Source organism: Papio anubis, chromosome 17, assembly GCF_008728515.1.
Source record: "Papio anubis isolate 15944 chromosome 17, Panubis1.0, whole genome shotgun sequence".
Taxonomy (NCBI): domain Eukaryota; kingdom Metazoa; phylum Chordata; class Mammalia; order Primates; family Cercopithecidae; genus Papio; species Papio anubis.
Genome location: NC_044992.1, coordinates 487,331 through 507,832, shown reverse-complemented (window position 1 = coordinate 507,832; position 20,502 = coordinate 487,331). Strand labels below are relative to the sequence as shown.

The window sequence follows — 20,502 nt, the reverse complement described above, 5'->3', positions numbered from 1 at the left end:
GTGTATTATTGGGACCATGAACCACATAAATAGGTTTGAGTAAGGTGTGAGCTAGACCTTTCTGGAGGCTGACAGCACTCACAACACACCCCTCTGCTAGTTACATGGACATAGACGTGGAGCTACAGCACACAGCAGCCGGTCAGGTTGGGTCACAGGATGATTCTTGCAGGAAACTGATATCGATGTATTTCACAAATGAGAATAAGTTGGGAATGTTAGTGCAATTTAATCACCGTAAGGGTGACTTAAAGATACACTGATAGTTTAAAAAACAAAAAAAAGACAATTAAAAAATAAGCGTTTTGTTCTTTAAATGGTACCCATTAAACAGTCAAAATGAGACAGATCATTCAGTCCTTTAGACGTTCACAACTAATTAAAAGGCACTTTAAAAATCCACTTTTTAAACTACCACTTGAGAACACATGGTAGCACAGTCTCGAACCCATCCTAGTTGATAGGGAATGATGAGTGTTGGCACCAGAAAATCCTGCTTGCAGAAGGGGGCGCAGGTGTCGGTCCACAGGACAGCCTCTGGCCAGGCTGGCTGCCCTCTCGCTCTGCAGCCTTCTGTGGCTAAATGGCAGGACACTCACACAGGAATGGGCCTTGCACCACAAGCTCTGGCGTATCAGGAGGCTGAGTACTCAAGTATTCTGCAGTCTAGATGACACGTTTTGTGGTTTGGAGTACAGAAGTTGGTTTTCACATCACATGAAAAGGACGGTGTCATAGAGTGGGGTTACCCAGTAAACATCTACCAGAGCCTTCATTTCATGTTGCCCGTGTGGTTTTTATGAGCATGTCCTCTGCATGTGGATATGGGGAAAGCTGGGCATGAAGGGGTGTGTTAAAAAGAACAGTATCTGTGACTGACTGCAGTACGCTCACAAGTTTGACACTGTCAGACTTACCAAGTCAGCCTGCAAAGGTTGTGCTGGCCTCTTGGCCACACCTACCTACTCAGGCTCCCATCCTTGCCTCCTGCCTGCCCCCACCCCCAGCCCCACCAGTGAAACTTATGATTGGAAGTCAGTCAACTCTGACCCATGGGTGAGAGGATGACGCAAAGAACCAATGGGTTATCTAGTAAACGATCAAAAACTACCTACCCACAGTGATCGTCCCAGGCCAATGTCACAAGAAGACATTACTTGCTTCTGTGGGCCCAGTGCCGTGGGTACTGCCCTGAGTGGTTGGAAAGGTAGGTAGCTGCTGATAGAGGGACAGGCAGATGCGCAGACGCTTATCACCCTGGTCCACCGATCACACCCCATGCTTCCACCTCCCAGAGCTCTTGAGATAAGACCCAAAGGATCCTTGGGCTTGCATTAAAACCACTTTGCTGTCCGTGGAGGTCTGACAGGACTCAATAGTTGTTACTACAAAAGTGCTTTTGCAAATAGGGCAAGTTAGAAGAAGGAGGTAATACGAATATTCTTTAGAAAAACTCAAATCCATCTGCTTATCAATACCCAAAAGTCTGAGGCCACCCAGGGCACAATTCGGTCCATGGAATGCTGAGTGGAGGAGGCAGCTGGTGTGAGGCTGCGCCCGACTCCCAGGAGCATTTAGCCATCCTTTTTGGCTTGGGGAGTGTCAAAGAGCCGGACTGCCTTCCTGCACAGCAGACAGAACCAGTAGAGCTGAGGAGCTATGAGGAAGGCATTGGCCATGTTGCAGTAGAAGGGGATGCTGAAGGGTACTTGGAGCAGGCTCAGTCCCTGCTGGCGGCCATAGGACCAGTACATGAAGGGGAAGAGAAGGATCCGACAGCAAAAGAAGGTGGCCAGTGTGAGGATTCCATTCACCTTGTACAGAAGGGTGTGCTGCTGCTTTAGCTGCAAAAGAAGAGGAAGGAAAAAGGTAAGGTCCCTAAGAAGCTGGGCATCAGGGAGCGACTGGCCCAAGTCTCACCACAGTGAAAGCCATGCAGGTGCAGGTGCTCATCAAGACCTTGGCTGTCAGATTCCCTGGCGCCCAGATGTTTGTCTAGTTTTCTAACACTTGGAGAAGACATTCTTGAAGACTATCATATTGATATGTACAGATAACCTCATTTTCCCCAATAGTGATGTTGAATTTGACCCAGGCCACCCAACTAACAGGAGTATAGAAACCATGGATTGAAGTATGTGACCAGGGAAAAGATAGAATGAACTGTATCAAACTTAGATCAAACCTACAATTTCATCCCCATTGGCTGAGATGACCAGCCAACCTGTAAGGCTGTTGAAGGATCTCCCATCCCACTCCTCCTGGCATTAGGGGTTTCTCCACACCTACCATCTCTGAAGGAAAAGCAGAATCCACTCCCTCCCACACTCCTGCCATTTCATTCATACATGCCTGAATCAGAACCCTGCCCAGTGACACAAATGGAGTGCTCAGTTCTGCCATGAAGATGCAGCCAACAAAGAAATCCCCGAGGTCTCCCCGAAGGCTCTGCAGATGACAAAACGAAAAGGGGAAGTAAGTGGAGGTTAAGAAACCACCAGAAGGAAAATTCCAGCGGGGGCTATTGAAAAGGGTAACCGTGAAGGGCAAGGGCAGACCCAGTTACTGTCCCGCGGCTTCCGTGGCAACAGCACTTTGATGGTCCAAGCCCTAGGATCCAGAGGCAAATTCAGACAGGATGATGGCATCACACACCAAGCTCTGAATTTTGATGACAGCCGGAAGGAACGCTGCAGCCTACTTTTGTGTATCGAACTGAGTCATGCCAAGACACTCAGCCTGTTCGGTTCAACAAAATGTGCCAGGTCCTGGGCTAGATGTTAGGGTCTGAAAGCACCCTAGATGTTCTGGTTCCTAGATGGTAGGTCCCAGAGACTTCTTAAAGAATTTAGTGCACGTTACCTCTTTATTTTTATGTATTTGTTTGTTTGTTTATTTTTGAGACAGAGTTTTGCTCTTGTTGCCCAGGCTGGAGTGCAATGGTATGATCTCAGCTCACTGCAACCTCTGCCTCCTGGGTTCAAATGATTCTCCCACTTCAGCCTCCTGAGTACTTGGAACTACAGATGCACATCATCATGCCCGGCTAATTTTTGTATTTTTAGTAGAGATGGGGTTTCACCATGTTGGCCAGGCTGGTCTCAAACTTCTGACTGGGATTACAGGCGTGAGCCACCTCGCCCAGCCTCCTTTTTCAGGAAAGCAATAAGCATGGTAAAATACCAGCTCTGCCACTTAGTACCACTGAGTGATATAAGAATACTCTTAGAGCCCCCGTTTCTTCATCTACAGCTAATAGTTTCTAATATTTAGCAAGCTACGAACTTTTAAATCACGTGCCTGGCAGGGTGCAGTGGCTCATGCCTATGATCCCAGCACTTTGGGAGACCGAGATGGGAGGATCCCTTGAGCCCAGGAGTTCCAGATCAGCCCGGGCATCATAAGGAGACCCCATCTCTTTATTTAAAAAATAATAAATAAATAAAACATGCCGGCCAGGAGTAGTTGCTCACGCCTGTAATCCCAGCCACTTTGGGAGGCTGAGGCGGGTGGATCACTTGAGGTCAGGAGTTCAAAACCAGCCTGACCAACATGGTGAAACCCTGTCTCTACTAAAACTAAAAAAATTAGCTAGGCATGGCGCCGTGCACCTGTAAACCCAGCTACTTAAAAGGCCGAGGCAGGAGAATCACTTGAACCCGGGAGGCAGAGGTTTCAGTGAGCCAAGATTGCACCATTGCACTCCAGCCTGGGCAACAAGGGCAAAATGCCATCTCAAAAAATGAATAAATAAATAAATGAATAAATAATAAAAATAAATAAAACGCATCCCTTCCCCCTGGCAGGCATTCAAGAACCAGGAGTTTCCCCTCAGCTTTCCCATTGCTTTTCCTTGTTAGGTGGGCTTTTATGGGGAAATGGATCTGGGGAGAAATTAGTAGGATATTTGTTTTGAGAATCTGTGTTTTGTGACGTCAGAATAATCCACACAGTGCTCTCTGACACGGTTGTGTTGCTTTGTATTATATTTGTATTTTATGTCATTTTTATCTTGTATTGAACTAAGGATAGAACCTCTGACAAACACTAGGGCATCACAGAGGGCTGGGGGTTTGTTAAAAAGAATGCTGGGGCCAGGCGCAGTGGCTCACGCCTGTAATCCCAGCACTTTGGGAGGCCAAGGCAGGAGGATCAATTGAGTCCCAAGAGTTTGAGACCAGCCTGGGCAACATGGAGAAACCCCTACAGAAATTACAGGAATTGGCCGGGCGCGGTGGCTCACGCCTGTAATCCCAGCACTTTGGGAGGCCGAGGCGGGCGGATCACAAGGTCAGGAGTTCGAGACCACGGTGAAACCCCGTCTCTACTAAAAATACAAAAAAATTAGCCGGGCGCAGTGGCGGGCGCCTGTAGTCCCAGCTACTTGGGAGGCTGAGGCAGGAGAATGGCAGGAACCCGGGAGGCGGAGCTTGCAGTGAGCCGAGATCGCGCCACTGCACTCCAGCCAGGGGAACAGAGCGAGACTCCGTCTCAAAAAAAAAAAAAAAAAAAAAAAATTACAGGAATTAGCTGGACGTGGTGGCGTGTGCCTGTGTTCTCAGCTACCTGGGAAGCAGAGGTACGAGGATCACTTGAGGCCAGTAGTTTGAGGCTACAGTGAGCTGTGATCGCACAACTGCACCCCACCCTGGGTGACAGAGTGAAACCCTGTCTCAAAAAAGAAAAACAAAAAGGATGTTGATGTTGATGTTGGTGAGGAGGATCACGAGCGTTTCACACATAATGGTGTTCCTCCACTGTTCACCTGGGGGAGGTGGCTGCTGAAGCAGCAGGCACAAGGAGAATGGGTGCCTACGAGTGGGAAAGAAAAGAGGGGCAATCCCGACTCCTAAGTAACGGTCAAGATGTCCAGCTCAGGCCAGGCGTGGTGGCTCATGCCTGTAATCCCAGAACTTTGGGAGGCTGAGGTGGGTGGATCATTTGAGGTTAGGAGTTTGAAACCAGCCTGGCCAATATGGCAAAACCCCATCTCTACTAAAAATACAAAAAGCCGGGCATGGTGGTGGGCACCTGTAATCCCAGCTACTCAGGAGGCTGAGGCAGGAGAATCACTTGAACCTGGGAGGTGGAGGTTGCAGTGAGCCGAGACAGTGCCACTGCACTCCAGCCTGGGCAACAGAGTGAGACTCCGTCTCAAAAATAAATAAATAAATAAATAAAGACATCCAGCTCAACCCAGCTGCTGGTCTGCTGTCCTGGAAGGCCATACCTGTGCGACTGGCACAAGGACAAAGAGAATGACCGCATGATGTGTGATCATGAGGCGGTTTCGACTTAGGAAGTTTCGAAGCGTGAGGGAGGGCCCACGGTTCTGGTCTCTGGTTCGGCACCAATCACAGAGGTACATGGCGTATGAGTCATAGATCATGTATGGAATCAGAAACCACACATACTCCCGGGCAAGCCAGTGCCTGAAAGAAAGCATATGAATGGCCCGTGAAATCATTGTGGATATCCATTACGAAGGCTCACAGCCAAGCTTGGTGCTTGATCAGCTATTATTACTCCAAATACTTTACAGTGAAGATGTTGCAACTGATAAACACGGAGAGCAGACCACTTTCCGTTTCAGGGCTGATTCATGAGTGTCAAAGGCAAAAAGCAGGCATTCACTCAGCCCACCTGTTTAAGCAGCTTGCTGTCACTACTTGCCTGACTTAGCTACTAATTTGTAATACATGTTCTGGCATTTTGTGATAAAACTGATTTTGATATAGATAGATATACAAATAAATCAACAGCCCCCGCAAGAAGCTGGTTTGGAAAGTGTCCCAAATCACAAATCCAATATTTCTGGTTTAACTCCTTAGTTGCTCAACAGTTGGGGGTTTACTGACTTAAATCCTGGAACCTGTGAGTTTTGTGTCTGCATGTAACCCCACTCTACAGAGTTTCTGGGAGGCAACCCTGGCCATTTTCTTTACAATTCTAGAGCTAGCCGGGCGCGGTGGCTCAAACCTGTAATCCCAGCACTTTGGGAGGCTGAGGCGGGTGGATCACGAGGTCAGCAGTTCAAGACCCACCTGACCAACATGGTGAAACCCCGTCTCTACTAAAAATACAAAAATTAGCCAGGCGTGGTGACATGCACCTGTAATCCCAGCTACTCAGGAGGCTGAGGCAGGAAAATCGCTTGAACCTGGGAGGCAGAGGTTGCAGTGAGCTGAGATCGTGCCCCTGCACTCCAGCCTGGGCAACAGAGTGAGACGCTGTCTCAAAAAACAAAACCAAAAAAAGCAGGTCTGGAAATAAGCCTGAAGCTCAAGGGCCACATTATGGCAGTTAGGTACCAGCAGAGAGGCTAGGTCAAAAGACAGTTTTCCCATTTACTTGTCCAAAGGGGCTGAATCAGTATTTGCTGAATGGAAATAATAGTTGATCACTGTCCTAGAGCAGATTAGAAGGGAAGTCTCTACAATTCATACCACGTGGTTCCCAATGATAAAGAAGCATTCCACAGATGTTTTCTGTGAAGAAACATCTAAATGAAATCACGTACTATCCAAGGATTCCATTCACTTGGTCAGCGAATGTTTGATGCACATCCACGGGTGAGGTAGAAGATCATTCAGTTGCCGGGCGCGGTGGCTCAAGCCTGTAATCCCAGCACTTTGGGAGGCCGAGACGGGTGGATCACGAGGTCAGGAGATCGAGACCATCCTGGCGAACACGGTGAAACCCCGTCTCTACTAAAAAATACAAAAAACTAGCCGGGCGAGGTGGCGGGCGCCTGTAGTCCCAGCTACTTGGGAGGCTGAGGCAGGAGAATGGCGTAAGCCCGGGAGGCGGAGCTTGCAGTGAGCCGAGATCGCGCCACTGCACTCCAGCCTGGGCGACAGAGCGAGACTCCGTCTCAAAAAAAAAAAAAAAAAAAAAAAAAGAAGATCATTCAGTTGTATGGTTCTCAAGCTACCTGAACATCAGAATCACCTGCAGTGCTTGTTAACAGCTCCAGTCCCCAGAGATTCTAAATTGTAAGCCGAGGGCCCTCAAATCTGTATTAACTTTCTCTGATTTCGGACAGAGCCAGTCCACTGAACTGCAACATTGGAAATACAGTCCACAGAGGCACCATCTGAATTTCTGCTCGAGTAACTCCACACTTACCACGGCGTAAATAATGCATAAACAAATCAGGCAAGCAAGTAATGGCAAGTATGACACACTTGTAGGTGAATTCATTAGCCAGGCTTCTTTTTTGTTTGTTTGTTTTTTTGAGACAAAATCTCGCTCTGTTGCCCAGGCTGGATGTAGTGGCGCAATCTCAGCTCACTGCAACCTCCGACTTGCGGGTCCAAATGAGTAGTTGGGATTAGAGGCACCTGCCACCACATCCGGCTAGTTTCTTTTTTTTATTTTTATTTTTAAGTAGAGATGGGGGTTTCACCATGTTGGCTGGGCTGGTCTCAAGCTCCTGACGCCTCAGCCTCCCAAATTGTTGGGATTACAGGCATGAGCCACTGCACCTGACCTAGCCAGGTTCCATGTGACTAAAAAGATGCAGTACTTATTCCAGTGCCCATCTATGGTCTCAGGTGCTTTCTTGAAGCTGTTTCAAGTAAAATACCTACAAACAGCTACTAAAATTTTAGCTGAAATATAACTGGCCTCTCCCCTTGAAGGGAACCTAAGGTTTTCATATTTTCACCAATTCAGAGATGAGATCTGGAATTGTGACTCATGGGTAGACTCCTCTGAAGATTTATGAGCAAGAGATCTAGATTATAATCTTCACCACCACCAGCCTGTGATTTAACTTTCTTTGTAAAATGAAGATGATAATCCTTGTCTTTACCTGTCAAAGTTGCAGTGAAGATTACATAATTAAATGTGGGAAAGTCGGCCAGGCACCGTGGCTCATGCCAGTAATCCCAGCATTTTGGGAGGCCAAGGCGGGCGGATCATCTGAGATCAGGAGCTCGAGACCAGCCTGGCCAACATGGCTTTACTAAATATACAAAAATTAACCAGACATGGTGGCACATGCCTGTAATCCTAGCTACTCAGGAGGCTGAGGCAGGAGAATTGCTTGAACCTGGGAGGTGGAGTTTGCAGTGAGCCAAGGGCGTGCCCCTGCACTCCAGCCTGAGTGACAGAGACTCCATCTCAATTAAAAAAAAAAAAGCAGGGGAGGAGGAGTCCTTTTAAATGTTAAAAGGTACTATACAGGCTGGGCATGGTGGCTCACACCTATGATCCCTGCACTTTGGGAGGCCTAAGTGCGAGAACGGCTTGAACCCAGGAGTTCCAGACCAGCCTGGGTGACAGAGCGAGACCCCATCTAAAAACAACAAAGTACTATCTGAATTAAGTACTTAAATTGAGAAAACAACCTGGAGCTGTGACCTAGCCATTTTAGGGGTCTGAACCCCTTTAAGAATCTGACTAAATCCTTGGCCCCATACCACATTCTGCCTATAATTTGGGGGAATTTATAGATAACTCCTCCTATCTAATCACATTCTATATGAAGACATAAAATGAGAAGGCACATAATAGAAAAATATTTAGTGTATGGTATATGAACCCTGAAAGGGCTTTTCTGGCCGGGCGCAGTGGCTCACGCCTATAATCCCAACACTTTGGGAGGCCCAGGCAGGAGGATCTTTGGAGGCCAGGAGTTCAAGACCAGCCTGGGCAACACAGGGAGACCCCTGTCTGCCAAAAAAAAAAAAAAAAAAAAAAAAAGCCAGGCATAGTAGTGTGTACCTGTAGTCCAAGCTTGGGAGGCTAAGGAAGAAGGGTGGCTTGAACCCAGGAGTTCAAGACTACGGTCAGCTATGATCATGCCACTGCACCTCAGCCTGGGCAACAGAGACCCTGTCTCCACGGGAAAAAAATAAAGTAAAAATGTGCTGGGTGTGGTGGCTCACGCCTGTAACCCGAGCACTTTGTGAGGGTGAGGCAGAAAAATGACTTGAGCCCAGGAGTTCAAGACAAGCCTGGGCAACATAGTGAGACCCTGTCTTTAAAAAAAAAAAAAAAAAGAAAAGTTGAACCCAGCCACGCAAATATTAACCTCTGGTGTCTACAATCAACCTCACTTGGTCTATCTTCTCTTCGCATCTACTATTCATCACCAATAGCCAGTTTTGTTTTTAAAAAGGCAGAAGAGGTGGGGCGCAGTGGCTCACGCCTGTAATCCCAGCACTGTGGGAGGCCGAGACAGCCGGATCACGAGGTCAGGAGATCGAGACCATCCTGGCTAACACGGTGAAACCCCGTCTGTACTAAAAATACAAAAAAATTAGCCGGGTGTGGCGGCGGGTGCCTGTAGTCCCAGCTACTGGGGAGGCTGAGGCAGGAGAATGGGGTGAACCTGGGAGGTGGAGCTTGCAGTGCGCCCAGATTGCGCCACTGCACTCCAGCCTGGGCGACAGAGTAAGACTCCGTCTCAAAAAAAAAAGAAAAAGGCAGAAGAAAAGCACAAAAATCATGACAGCAGGATTGATCCCAAGTAAGACTGCAGGCTAGAATGAAACAGACGGCCTGCTCAGGCCCCTCGCAGTCCAGTCTCAGCAGATGAGAAGCAGGACTTGGCAGAGCCCACAGGAGACAGCAGGGCCTGGAAAGGCCGTTCAACTTTCCTGCACGTCCGACTGTGGTCCTTTAACTTGGGAGAAAGTGAGTGTGATTCTAGCAAGACCGGTGGGGGAAAAAAGAATTAAAATAAAAAAATAAAAGCACCACCATTGCCCAGGTCTAAATATTATACAAAGCAGACTATTCTGGTCTTAATTTATGATTTGTTTCACTGGAACTGCAACTAGGTGCTCATTTCCTGACCTGCCTGTGGACTGAGCTCTAACAGACATACCCGTGTTCTAAGCGCTGGGAGCCTCTCCATACCCTTTAGCAAATCTGCAGGAAGAAGGAGAGCGGCGTTTGCATGGAAAGGGGAGGTGGGTTTGTTCCTGTCCATGGGGGGGCTCTGCTAACCACCCTGGACGTGTATTAGCCAATGATGCTTCAGAGTGGGAACCCAGTGAAACCAGCTACAAGAATCAGAAGCCATACTCCCAAGCCGTAAATGCTTCCACGCTTCTCTCTTTCGTGAAGGACCTGGATCCCTGGCCCACGCTGTCCGCTCACACCACCTGAAACCAGACTCCGCCTCTGTCGTCCTCTCTCATTTCCGCGGACTTTCTCCTAAGCTGGGGGTGCTCGAAGACTCCGGAGAGGAAGAAGGAGCCCATTGTGCAGCCAGCTTTTCCCATTAGTCAGCTCTCTAAGCGCGCGTGTGAGAAAGAGCCACTGAAAGGTGACATTTGCAACAAGCCCCTGGCCCGGGCTCTTACCTGCCGGTGATCACGTCGTCGCAGGAGCGAATGATGACGATCCCCGAGCCGGTGGCCAGCACGGCGTGCACCGAGGAAACCAGCCTAGCGCGGGGGAGAGGAAAACAGCGCGCGCGCTCAGTCCCGTCCGCGGACCGCCGAGAGCCCAGCCCAGCCCCTCGGCCTGACTCCCCCCCGCCGCCGGCAGACGTGGGGAGCGGGCTCCGGAGACTCACCGGCCACTCCCGCCCGCCCCGGCCCCGCTCCCGCCAGGGGAGGACGCGGAGGGGCTTCGGTAGCTCGGGCCGCCGCGCCCCGGAGGGAGCAGCCCCCCGGCTTCCTGCCGCCCCCCTTTTCCGCCCTGGGCCCCGCAGCCGGCCGGGGTGGGGTGGGCAGCGGCCCGGGCCTCGGGGGCGTCTCGGCGGCGCCGGTACCTGGTGCTGATCATCACGCAGTCGGTGCGGCTCCATCCGGGCCGGGAGCGGCGCAGCGCCCAGGTGCAGAGCGCGAAGAGCCCCGGGAAGAAGAGCGCCCCCCAGGCCAGCGTCAGCAGCATCGGGGCTGCGGGTCCGGCCGCCTCGCTGGCGCCGCGTGGCTGGGTTCGGCTCGGCGCGCCCCGGCCCGGCCGCGCGTTTCTACCCCCCGCCCCGTCCCCGTCCCGCCTCCGCCCGAAGCTGGCCCCGATCCCGCGGCGCGGCTCTGCGCGTGACCAGGCCTGGCGGCCGCGATAGGGCGGGGCGGGGTCTCTCGCCGTCCCTGGGCCCCGAGGGTTCCCCGGCGTCCCCGGCGGGCGGAGGCGGAGGCGGAGGCGGGGGCGGGGGCGGGACCGAGGCGGTGGCTCCGGCCGGGGCCGCGGCGCGCGCGAGTTCCGAGTTCCGAGTCCGCCGCTCCCTCCCGAGCGGCCGCGGGGCCGAGGCGGAGGCGGGAAGGGCCGCGGCTCCCCGGCTTCTGTTCCGTCACCCGACGCGCCCCTCCCCGGCCTGCTCTCCGGGCCGGCCCCGGGCGGAGGGGCGGGGTGGGCGCGCGGCCGAGGAAGCCAGGTAGGAGCCCCCGCCGGGGTGGGGCGAGCCCTCGGGAAAGGAGGGAGGGAGGCGGCCTCGTCCGCCAAGCCCTGGTGCTTCTCGGGGGGAGTCTTCAGGATGTGGCCTCTTCCCGTCCCGCCGCGATGCCTTTCCCGGTCCCTCCAGCGGCCGCAGCTGCCCCGGGGGGCTCAGAAAGCCTGAGGTCCAGCGCCGCCTGCAGCCCCCTCTCCACCTGCACCAGGAGGCCGACTGCGGAGGCTGCGGCTTCTGCCTCTCGGCCGTGGATCTCTCCGGAGACACCATCCGGAGACTCAGTGGCTGTGCTGTTGTTCTCAACGTGTCATTATTTAAAAGGATCGGGGCCGGGCGCGGTGGCTCAGGCCTGTAACCCCAGCACTTGGAGAGGCTGAGGCAGGCGGATAACTTGACGTCAGGAGTTCGAGACCAGCCTGACCAACATGGTGAAACCCCGTCTCTACTAAAAGTATAAAATTAGCCGGGCGTGGTGGTGCACGTCTGTAGTCCCAGCTATGCAGGAGGCCGAGGCAGGAGAATCGCTTGAACCCGGGAGGCGGAGCTTGCAGTGAGCCGAGATCAGGCCACTGCACTCCAGCCTGGGTGACAGAGCAGGACTCTGTCTCAAAAAAATAATAATAAAAATAAAAACAAGTTATCGGGACAGGCGTCTAAACTTGAATGAATTGTAATATATTTCATTCGTGCAAGCACCAATCACATGGATGAGGACAGTAATTTCAGTATCATTGGCTTCTCTCCTTTAGGAACTTCCAGCTTTATTTTGCTTTGCTCTGTATCTTCCTCAGCTAACAAATGTAGGGGGTGGGAAATACAGTTCATTTATGTTACTACAAATGAAGAGGTGTGATGGGTCTCCTCAGATCACCGTCATGCAAAATGCTGACCAAAATGAAATGACAGGGAGGTTGGGTTACTAGCTCTTTAAAGCTCTAGAGTCTTACCAGTCTAGGACTTTTACAAAGTGGCAGATGATTTCTGTTAGATGCCAGTTAAATTACTTTAACATGGCAGTTAGTGATGCAGGAACTGGTGTAGAGTGAGCACTTGTTTTTTTCAATTTGGGTTCATTTGTTATGGAGTCTGAAGATGTTTCTCAGGTTTAAAAGACAGTTTTCCTTTAGCGATAGTATCGGTTATTAGGTTGTGACCATTTGGAATGAATGTAGCCTCTAACATCTTCCTATATGTGGTTAAGAAAAGGGACTTAGCCAACAGGAAGGTGGCAGACAGCCTCAGGAAAAGCCTCAAACTTCATCCACTTAGGGCAACATCTCTAACTCCCAGATTCACTGCTGACATACTCAGAGAAAGGAGAAAGCCACCTCAGTTTGGTCCCAAGTTACCTGACAAATGCATTGCTCTCCGTATTTTCACATTTGCTTGTGGACAAAACCAGCTACCTGTGAACTCTCCATTCTCTCCAGGAAAACGACCCTATGAAGTCCACTGTCTCTTTCTTAAGCATTTATCACAGTGCCCTCCAGCGCCAGCGTTTCCAGAGACAGGTGGTTGCAAGTCCTCACTGCCTTCCCTCCTTAAAGGGAGCAGCACCTTGGCACTGAGTATGCTCACACTTTGAAGTGGTGGGAACCAGTCTCCCCCCACACAAGAAGTTGTTTGTACAGCTTGTAAGGCATCTTTATGAATTGAAAACAAAACAACACGTGTTTCATGTATAGAAAATAGCAAGTAAAGGCCGGGCGCGGTGGCTGACGCCTGTAATCCAGCACTTTGGGAGGCCAAGGCGGGCGGATCACGAGGTTAGGAGATCGAGACCATCCTGGCTAACACAGCGAAACCCCATCTCTACTAAAAATACAAAAAATTAGCCGGGCGTAGTGGCGGGCACCTGTAACCCCAGCTACTCGGGAGGCTGAGGCAGGAGAATCGCTGAACCCGGCAGGCAAAGGTGGCAGTGAGCCGAGATCCGGCCACTGCACTCCAGCCTGGGTGACAGAGCGAGACTCCGTCTCAAAAAAAAAAAAAAAGAAAATGGCAAGTAAAATCAGTTTCAACACTCTGTTCAGTGAAGTCACCAGAATGTTTACACTGAATCACCATAAAGCTAACAAGCGTCAACATGAACCTCAGCTTTTCCAGCGATCAAACCCCCTGTGGGCAAATGATAAAGCCAAACGCAAACCACAAGTCTGGTTTTTACACAAACTTCTGCTCATCCTTCAAAAGTCTGGAATCGGCTGTTTCCTTCTCTCAGGAGGTTTCCAGGTCTGCCTTTGCGTTTGGGTCACGGGCCTGTTGTTTTCTTATTTGGATGTTTCTCCACCAGACTGTCAGGTCCTAGAAACAAGGACTGTGTCTTTCCATTTTGTACCCCCAGTCGGAGGCTGGCACATTCTGAGGGTGCAGTAGGTGTTTCATACTGTCCGAAGCTCATGCCTGTTGAGTACTTACTGTTTCTAGGTCCTGTATCAGACATTTTGTGTACCTTGTCTCATTAAATCCTCACAACAAATGTTATTCTGTGTGTGTGTGTGTGTGTGTGTGTGTGTGTGTGTATGTATCAGCAAAATGAGACTCAGACCAGAGCAATTTAAAAATTGCCCCAGGTCACACTGCTGGTGGCGAGCTGGGATTTGAACTCGGTAGTTTCTGCCTTTAGTTCCATGTGCCGAATGACTATACTGCCTTGGAGCCTGATAAGTGAGGAGGGAATAATAATTTCTCACAATGTAGTTTCTGATGAATACGGTTCCTAATTATTTACTCATAAATATAAATGTGTATGGTGAATTTATGGGCTCTGATGCTGCCATGAGCACTGTTGTATGTTTATATGTAACTTTACAAATGTTCAAAGCACTTTCACGTGTATTATCTCACCTGGGTCTCAAAATAACCCAGTGAGGTTGGCTAAACTTATTTCCATGTTACCCGTGAAGAAAGCGACGTGCAGGATGGGCCGCTGACTTGCCACCCTGTGAAGTGACAAGGCTCAGGTTAGAACCTGGGGCTGGATTCGTGTTCCAGGGTGGTTTTCACTACTCCATGCTGCGGCCCTGGGGTTTCACGAGTTTGTCATTACGCTGCTTGTGTGGGTTTCCAGAGTGAAGTTTGGGCTACTTAATGGCAACATAAAACTCACTTACCAAATTTAGACTGTCACCCTCTTGAACAGAGAATTTATAAAGCTCCCCATTCTGAAGGGCTACGGGGGGATTTTGTCCGCCTTGAAAGCATGTGGGCCTGCCTTTCCGTCTGCTGTCCCCCATTCCTCTGGACTCCACTCGCTATCATTAGGGAATAGGACACAGGGACTCTCCCCATATCTGCTTCTTGGTTTTTTCAGCCTTAAATGGAAAATACCATATTTACTTGTAAAATACTTTACGAGTTCTCAGGTGAATGCCATTAAGATATGTGATGTGTGGCCGGGCGCGGTGGCTCAAGCCTGTAATCCCAGCACTTTGGGAGGCCGAGACGGGCGGATCACGAGGTCAGGAGATCAAGACCATCCTGGCTAACCCAGTGAAACCCCGTCTCTACTAAACAATACAAAAAACTAGCCGGGCGTGGTGTCGGGCGCCTGTAGTCCCAGCTACTCAGGAGGCTGAGGCAGGAGAATGGCGTGAACCCGGGAGGCGGAGCTTGCAGTGAGCTGAGATCCGGCCACTGCACTCTAGCCTGGGTGACACAGCGAGACTCTGTCTCAAAAAAAAAAAAAAAAAAAGTTCTGTGATGTGTGGGCAACTACCCTTGATCAAGGACCTTTTCCTTCTGTCTCGAAAAATCATGGACATGAAAAAGAAGTGAGATCACACGTGAGATACCTCCACATAGTGAGTACCAGAACCCAAAGGGAACTTAGGGGTCTCTGTCCACTCATCCACTTCAAAAATCCGAACACAGGCTGGGCACAGTGGCTCACAGCGGTAATCCCAGCACCCTGAGATCCGTCCAAGGCGGGAGGATCACTTGAGCTCAGGAGTTGGAGACCAGCCTGGACAACATGGCAAAACTCTGTCTCTCCAAAAAAAAAAAAAAAAGCCGGATGGGGAGGAACCCACCCCAGTAACTATAGTCCCAGTTACGCAGGAGGCCAAGATGGGAGGATTGCTTGAGCCTGGGAGGCAGAGGTTTCAGTGATCTCAGATTGTGCCACTGCACTGCAGTCTTGGCGACAGAACAAGAACCTCTCTCAAATAAATAAATACATAAATACCCTCACAGAGAAAATGGACATCTCTTCTGAAATAAAAGTTACTTTGTTTAGAACCATACTTCATTTCCGCATTAGGGACCATTGAAGCAGAGACAGAGCAGGAGGGACAGAAGGAGAAATGAAGAAATAGGAAGAGATATAGAAAGATACAGTACACGGGGTGGGCACGGTGGCTCCTGCCTATTATCCCAGCACTTTAGGAGGCTAAGGTAGGAGGATCACTTGAGCCCAGGAGTTGGAGACCAGCCTGGGCAACGTGGCAAAACAAAAAAATACACAAATTAGCCGGGTGTGGTGGCGCAGGGCTGTAGTCCCAGCTACTCGGGAGGCTGAAGTGGGAAGACTGCTTGAGCCCAGGAGGTTGAGGCTGCAGTGAGCCATAATCACAGCACTATACTTCAGCCTGGGCCACAGAGTGAGATCCTGTCTCAACACACACACACACACACACACACACAACCCCAGTATACACTCTTCGATACAGGAAGATAGACACAGAGATGAAGATCCAAAGATTGGCACAACGGAACACGAGGAAAAGGTCAGACGTGGAAAGGCAGGAAGGAAGGAGGCGTCCGAAGAGGAGAGCAGCAGCCTTCTGCAGGACTTCATTCCCTGTAGCAACAAACACGGCAACAAAAGCCACACACATCTGAAGAAATACGGTACAGAGAATGAGGTGACTTGCTCTTAGGGCTTGGAATGTGGCCGGAAAGAAGTCAATCGCCCTGCTCTTAATTTCTCCTTCATTTTGTTTGCCTGATCAGTTTAGCCCTGCGCTGATATGTGTATGTGCGTTTCTCTAGCAGACCACATGCGCCCGGTGGTAGGGGCTGTCTGCCTGGGAGGCAGCCATGGCATAGCGCGCTGGATCAGAGAACCTGAGTTCCAGTCCACGCTCCACCACCCAGAAGCTGTGGGACCCGGTGAAGACACTTTGCCTCCTTCCCCAGTAAAATGGGGGTTCCTCCCCCTACCCTCCAGGATGGCTGCGAGAATTAAATGAGATCACGTTTTCAAAATGTTAAACTGTGTGCTCGGCACAGGCAAGGGATTCTTGTTCTTTGTACTGGATCCCCAAGGCATAGCTCCCTGCTGTTAAACTTCTCAACAAGCACCTACTGGATTACAGATTCCCAGGCTGGCCTTAGCCAGACTCCAGACAGCACCTTCCTTGGTTTTATCTTAGATTCTTTGCAAGACCAAACTATGAGGCCAAGAAGCATAGCCGCACCCCAGACACGTGGTTTCTACAAACAGCGACTGCAGCTGCATGCTACAGGGGAAACTTTGCTCTGATTCCTGTCGGTAAAAACCATAATTTACACAAGGAACAGATGATGGAGTGCTGCTTTTATCTATTGCTTTGTATTTTTCAAACTACTTTCACATACACGTTTCTTTTGCTATAAAATGCAAAATATGGCTTGTTTGCAGATAGTCACACCTATCTAAAAGCAAACATTTCTAAACTCAGGTTTAAAAAATATTTAAGGGCCTGGCACAGTGGCTCACTCCTGTAAATCCAGCACCTTAGGAGGCCAAGGTGGGCAGACTGCTTGAGGCCAGGAGTTCCAGACCAGCCTGGGCAAAATGGTGAAATCCCATCTCTACAAAGAAAAAAAGAGAGAGAGAGCTGGGTGTGATGATTCGTGCCTGTAGCCCCAGGCACTTGGGAGGCTGAGGTGGGAGATCACCTCAGGTTGAGCCTGCAGTGAGCTGTGACTGTGCCAGTGCACTCCATCCTGAGTGGCTGACTGAGACACTGTCTCAAAACACAAAGGCGGGAGTGTGTGCCTCACTCTGTTGCCCAGGCTGGTCTCAAACTCCTGGCCTCAAGCGATCCTCCCACCTTGCCTCCTCAAGTGCTGAGACTGCAGGCATAAGCCACCACGCTGGGCTTCAGACCTACTAAATTTTGTCTGTGGCAAGCATGTCATACTCATGAGGAAAAGAAGGACAAGGAAAACCACAGAAACGATTAGCTTTCTATCTGTAAAAAATAAAGTTAGAAGTGAAGTCGTGTTCCCCACAGTTCATGCCTACCTAGAACCTCAGAATGTGACCTTATTTGGAAAAGGGCTCTTTGAAGATATGATTAAGGTAAGGATTGAGATGGGACCATACTGGATTAGAGTGGCCCCTAAATCCAATTAGAAGAAGATGCACGGACACACAGAGCAGAAAGCGACTTGAGGGTGGAGTGAGAGACTGGAACAGTGAGTCCACAAGCCAAGGACTGCTGTCAGCCCCTGAAGCTGAGAGACAGGCATGGGAGGGTTTTTCCCTCAGAGCCTCCAATGAGAAACCGGTCCTTGAGCGTGTTGATTTCAGACCTCTGCCTACAGAACCCTGAGGAAAAGCCTGTTGTCGTAAGCAACCCAGCCTGTGGCCACTTGTTAAGACGGCCCTGGGAAACCGATACACAAAAGTAAATTCAGGTATATCAAGGGCTAACCATTACAAACGTACTTAAAGAAAATTTTGAAAAATATTTTATAAATCATAGACTAGAGAAAGTTTTCCCAAACAAGGCATAAAACCCAGATGTCATATAGAGAAGGACTGACTGATTTGTAAACATTAAAACACATACACACACACACACACACACTAGTACATCCGAAACCACTATTGGCCAGGCACAGTGTCTCATGCCTGTATTTCCAGCACTTTGAGAGGCCGAGGTGGGTGGATCGCTTGAGCCCAAGGGTTCGAAACCAACTTGGGCAACATGGCAAAACCCCATCTCTCAAAAAAAAAAAAAAAAAAAAAAGGAAAAAAGCCGAGTATGGTGGCCCATGCCTGTGGTCCCGGCTACTTGGGAGGCTGAGGTGGGAGGATCACTTGAGCTGGGAGGTGGAGGTTGCAGTGAGCCATGATCATCCCACAGAGTGAGACCTGGTCTCAAACAAAACAAGATTGTACATCAAAAAGCACGACTAAAAGACAAGCCGGGCGTGGCGGCATGCCTGTAGGCACAGCTACTTGGGCGGATTGCTGGAGCCCAGGAGCTCAAGGCTGCAGTGAGGCTCCGCTGCACTCTAGTCTGGGTGACAGTACCACAACGAAAACGTTGAAGACAAGTAACAGAACGTGTTTGTAGCATATAGCAGGGTAAGGGTTAGTATCCAGAATAGTCAGAGATCCTACAGATTATTAAGAAAAGTAAATGATCCAAAAGAATTTTTTAATTTTTTAAATGATACAAACTGGAAACACACAGAAGAAATATAAAAAGGCCAATTGAAAACTTTATAAGTAGGGCGGGCACAACGCCTGTAATCCCAGTGCTTCGGGAGGTGAGGTGCGAGGATCACTTGAGACCAGGAATTCGAGACCAGCCTGGGCAGTGTAACAAGACCCTCTACAAAAACATTTAAAAATTATCCAGGTGTGGTAGCGTGTGCCCGCATCCCAGTTACACGGGAATCAGAGGTGGGAGCATCCCTTGAGCCCAGGAGTCTGAGGCTTCAGTGAGCCATGATCCTGCCACTGCACTCCAGCCTGGGTGACAGAGCGAGACCCTATCTCTCAAAATCACACACACACTGTCTCTCAAAATAACACACACACACACACAACTTTATAAGTGAATACTGAAAAGACTGAAAATGTCCAGCGTGCCTAAGTAGACAAGGACTTAAGCACTTTTTTTATAGTGCTGGTAGAATTAAAATAATATAGTATTAGGCCAGGCACAGTGGCTCACGCCTGTAATCCTAGCACTTTGGGATACAAAAATTAGCAGCGTGGTGGCGGGTGCTTGTAATCCCAGCTACTTGGGAGGCTGAGGCAGGAGAATCGCTTGAAATCATAGGTGGCGGTTACAGTGAGCTGAGACTGTGCCACTGCACTCCAGACTGGGCAACAGAACGAGACTCTGTCTCAAAAAACCTAATATATATATTATATATTAAAAATACATATATTATAAATATATATTATAGATTATATAAGTTATAATTATATAAATTATAAAATATATAAATTATAAATATATATTGTATGATTAAAAATCTATAATATATATTATAAATATATATTATAGATTAAAAATCTATAATATATATTATAGATTAAAAAACTAATATATATACATAGTATTGTTTATAATAGCAAAAAATTAGAAACAGCCCAAATATTTAGGAATAGAATAAATAAGGCCAGATGCGGTGGCTCACGCCTGTAATCCCAGCACTTTGGGAGGCCAAGGCGGGCGGATCACCTGAGGTCAGGAGTTCAAGACCAGCCTGGCCAACATGGCGAAACCCCAACTCTACTAAAAATACAAAAATTAGCCAGGTGTGATGGTGCATGCCTGTAATCCCAGCTACTCAGGAGGCAGGAGAATTGCTTGAACCTGGGAGGTGGAGGTTGCAGTGAGCTGAGATAGTGCCATTGCACTCCAGTCTGGGTGACAGAGTGAGACTCTGTCCCAAAAAATAAAAATTTAAAAAAAGGAGTAGAATAAGTAATTTACAGTATCTTCCAACTATGGAACACTCTGTAGCCATTAAAAGGAGAGAGATAGCCGGACATGGTGGTGTGCACCTGTAGTCCCAGCTACTTAGGAGCCCAGGGGATCAAGGCTGCAGTGAGCTATGATTGTACCACTGCACTCCAGTCTCGATGACTAAGTGAGACCCTGCATTAAAAAAAAGATAATACCACGTAGATGGCGACAGGTTGAGACGACACGGGGAACTCGCCTCTACTAAGAACAGCTGGGGCACCGGCGAGAAGCGCCAGGTCTCCAGCACTGGAGGAATTGAGATGCGAAAGCATCCGCCATATTCCAGCTCATGACAGCATTCGGCCTCAAAAAAAAAAAAAAAAAAAAAAAAAAAAGAGGAGAAACAAACCAACATATAGAGAAGCCTCCTGAGTGGCTGGGATTACAGGCATGTGCCAATTTCTCACACCAGGTTGGTCAGGCTGGTCTCAAACTCCTGATGTCAGG

At 49.3% G+C, this 20,502-nt stretch overlaps 1 protein-coding gene across 2 annotated transcripts; it reads right to left on the bottom strand.

Moving 5' to 3' along the window:
- Positions 1 to 299: 299 nt before the first annotated feature.
- Positions 300 to 11,503, bottom strand: TLCD3A (TLC domain containing 3A). 2 transcript variants are annotated; one of them, XM_021928171.2, is made up of 5 exons: positions 10,733 to 10,949; positions 10,320 to 10,403; positions 5,231 to 5,432; positions 2,353 to 2,448; positions 300 to 1,844 (listed from the first exon to the last, which is right to left on the bottom strand). In XM_021928171.2, the coding sequence occupies exons 1-5, from the start codon at positions 10,852 to 10,854 to the stop codon at positions 1,575 to 1,577; spliced, it is 774 nt and encodes a 257-aa protein (XP_021783863.1). In that variant the 5' UTR covers positions 10,855 to 10,949; the 3' UTR covers positions 300 to 1,574. The 2 variants fall into 2 exon arrangements, with proteins under 2 accessions (XP_021783863.1, XP_021783865.1); XM_021928173.2 differs by lacking the exons at positions 300 to 1,844; positions 5,231 to 5,432 and having other exon boundaries at positions 2,391 to 2,448; positions 10,733 to 11,503.
- Between the last annotated feature and the right edge of the window lie 8,999 nt (positions 11,504 to 20,502).

What these genes read in the sequence shown, in the direction of transcription:
- TLCD3A (XM_021928171.2), bottom strand. Translation starts at nt 10,854, where the DNA reads ATGCTGCTGACGCTGGCCTGGGGGGCGCTCTTCTTCCCGGGGCTCTTC. An exon ending in TGCGTGATGATCAGCACCAG is followed by an intron (nt 10,404 to 10,732) that starts GTACCGGCGCCG and finishes CCCCCGCGCTAG; the next exon opens with GCTGGTTTCCTCGGTGCACG. An exon ending in TCCTTGTGCCAGTCGCACAG is followed by an intron (nt 2,449 to 5,230) that starts GTATGGCCTTCC and finishes TGTCATCTGCAG; the next exon opens with AGCCTTCGGGGAGACCTCGG.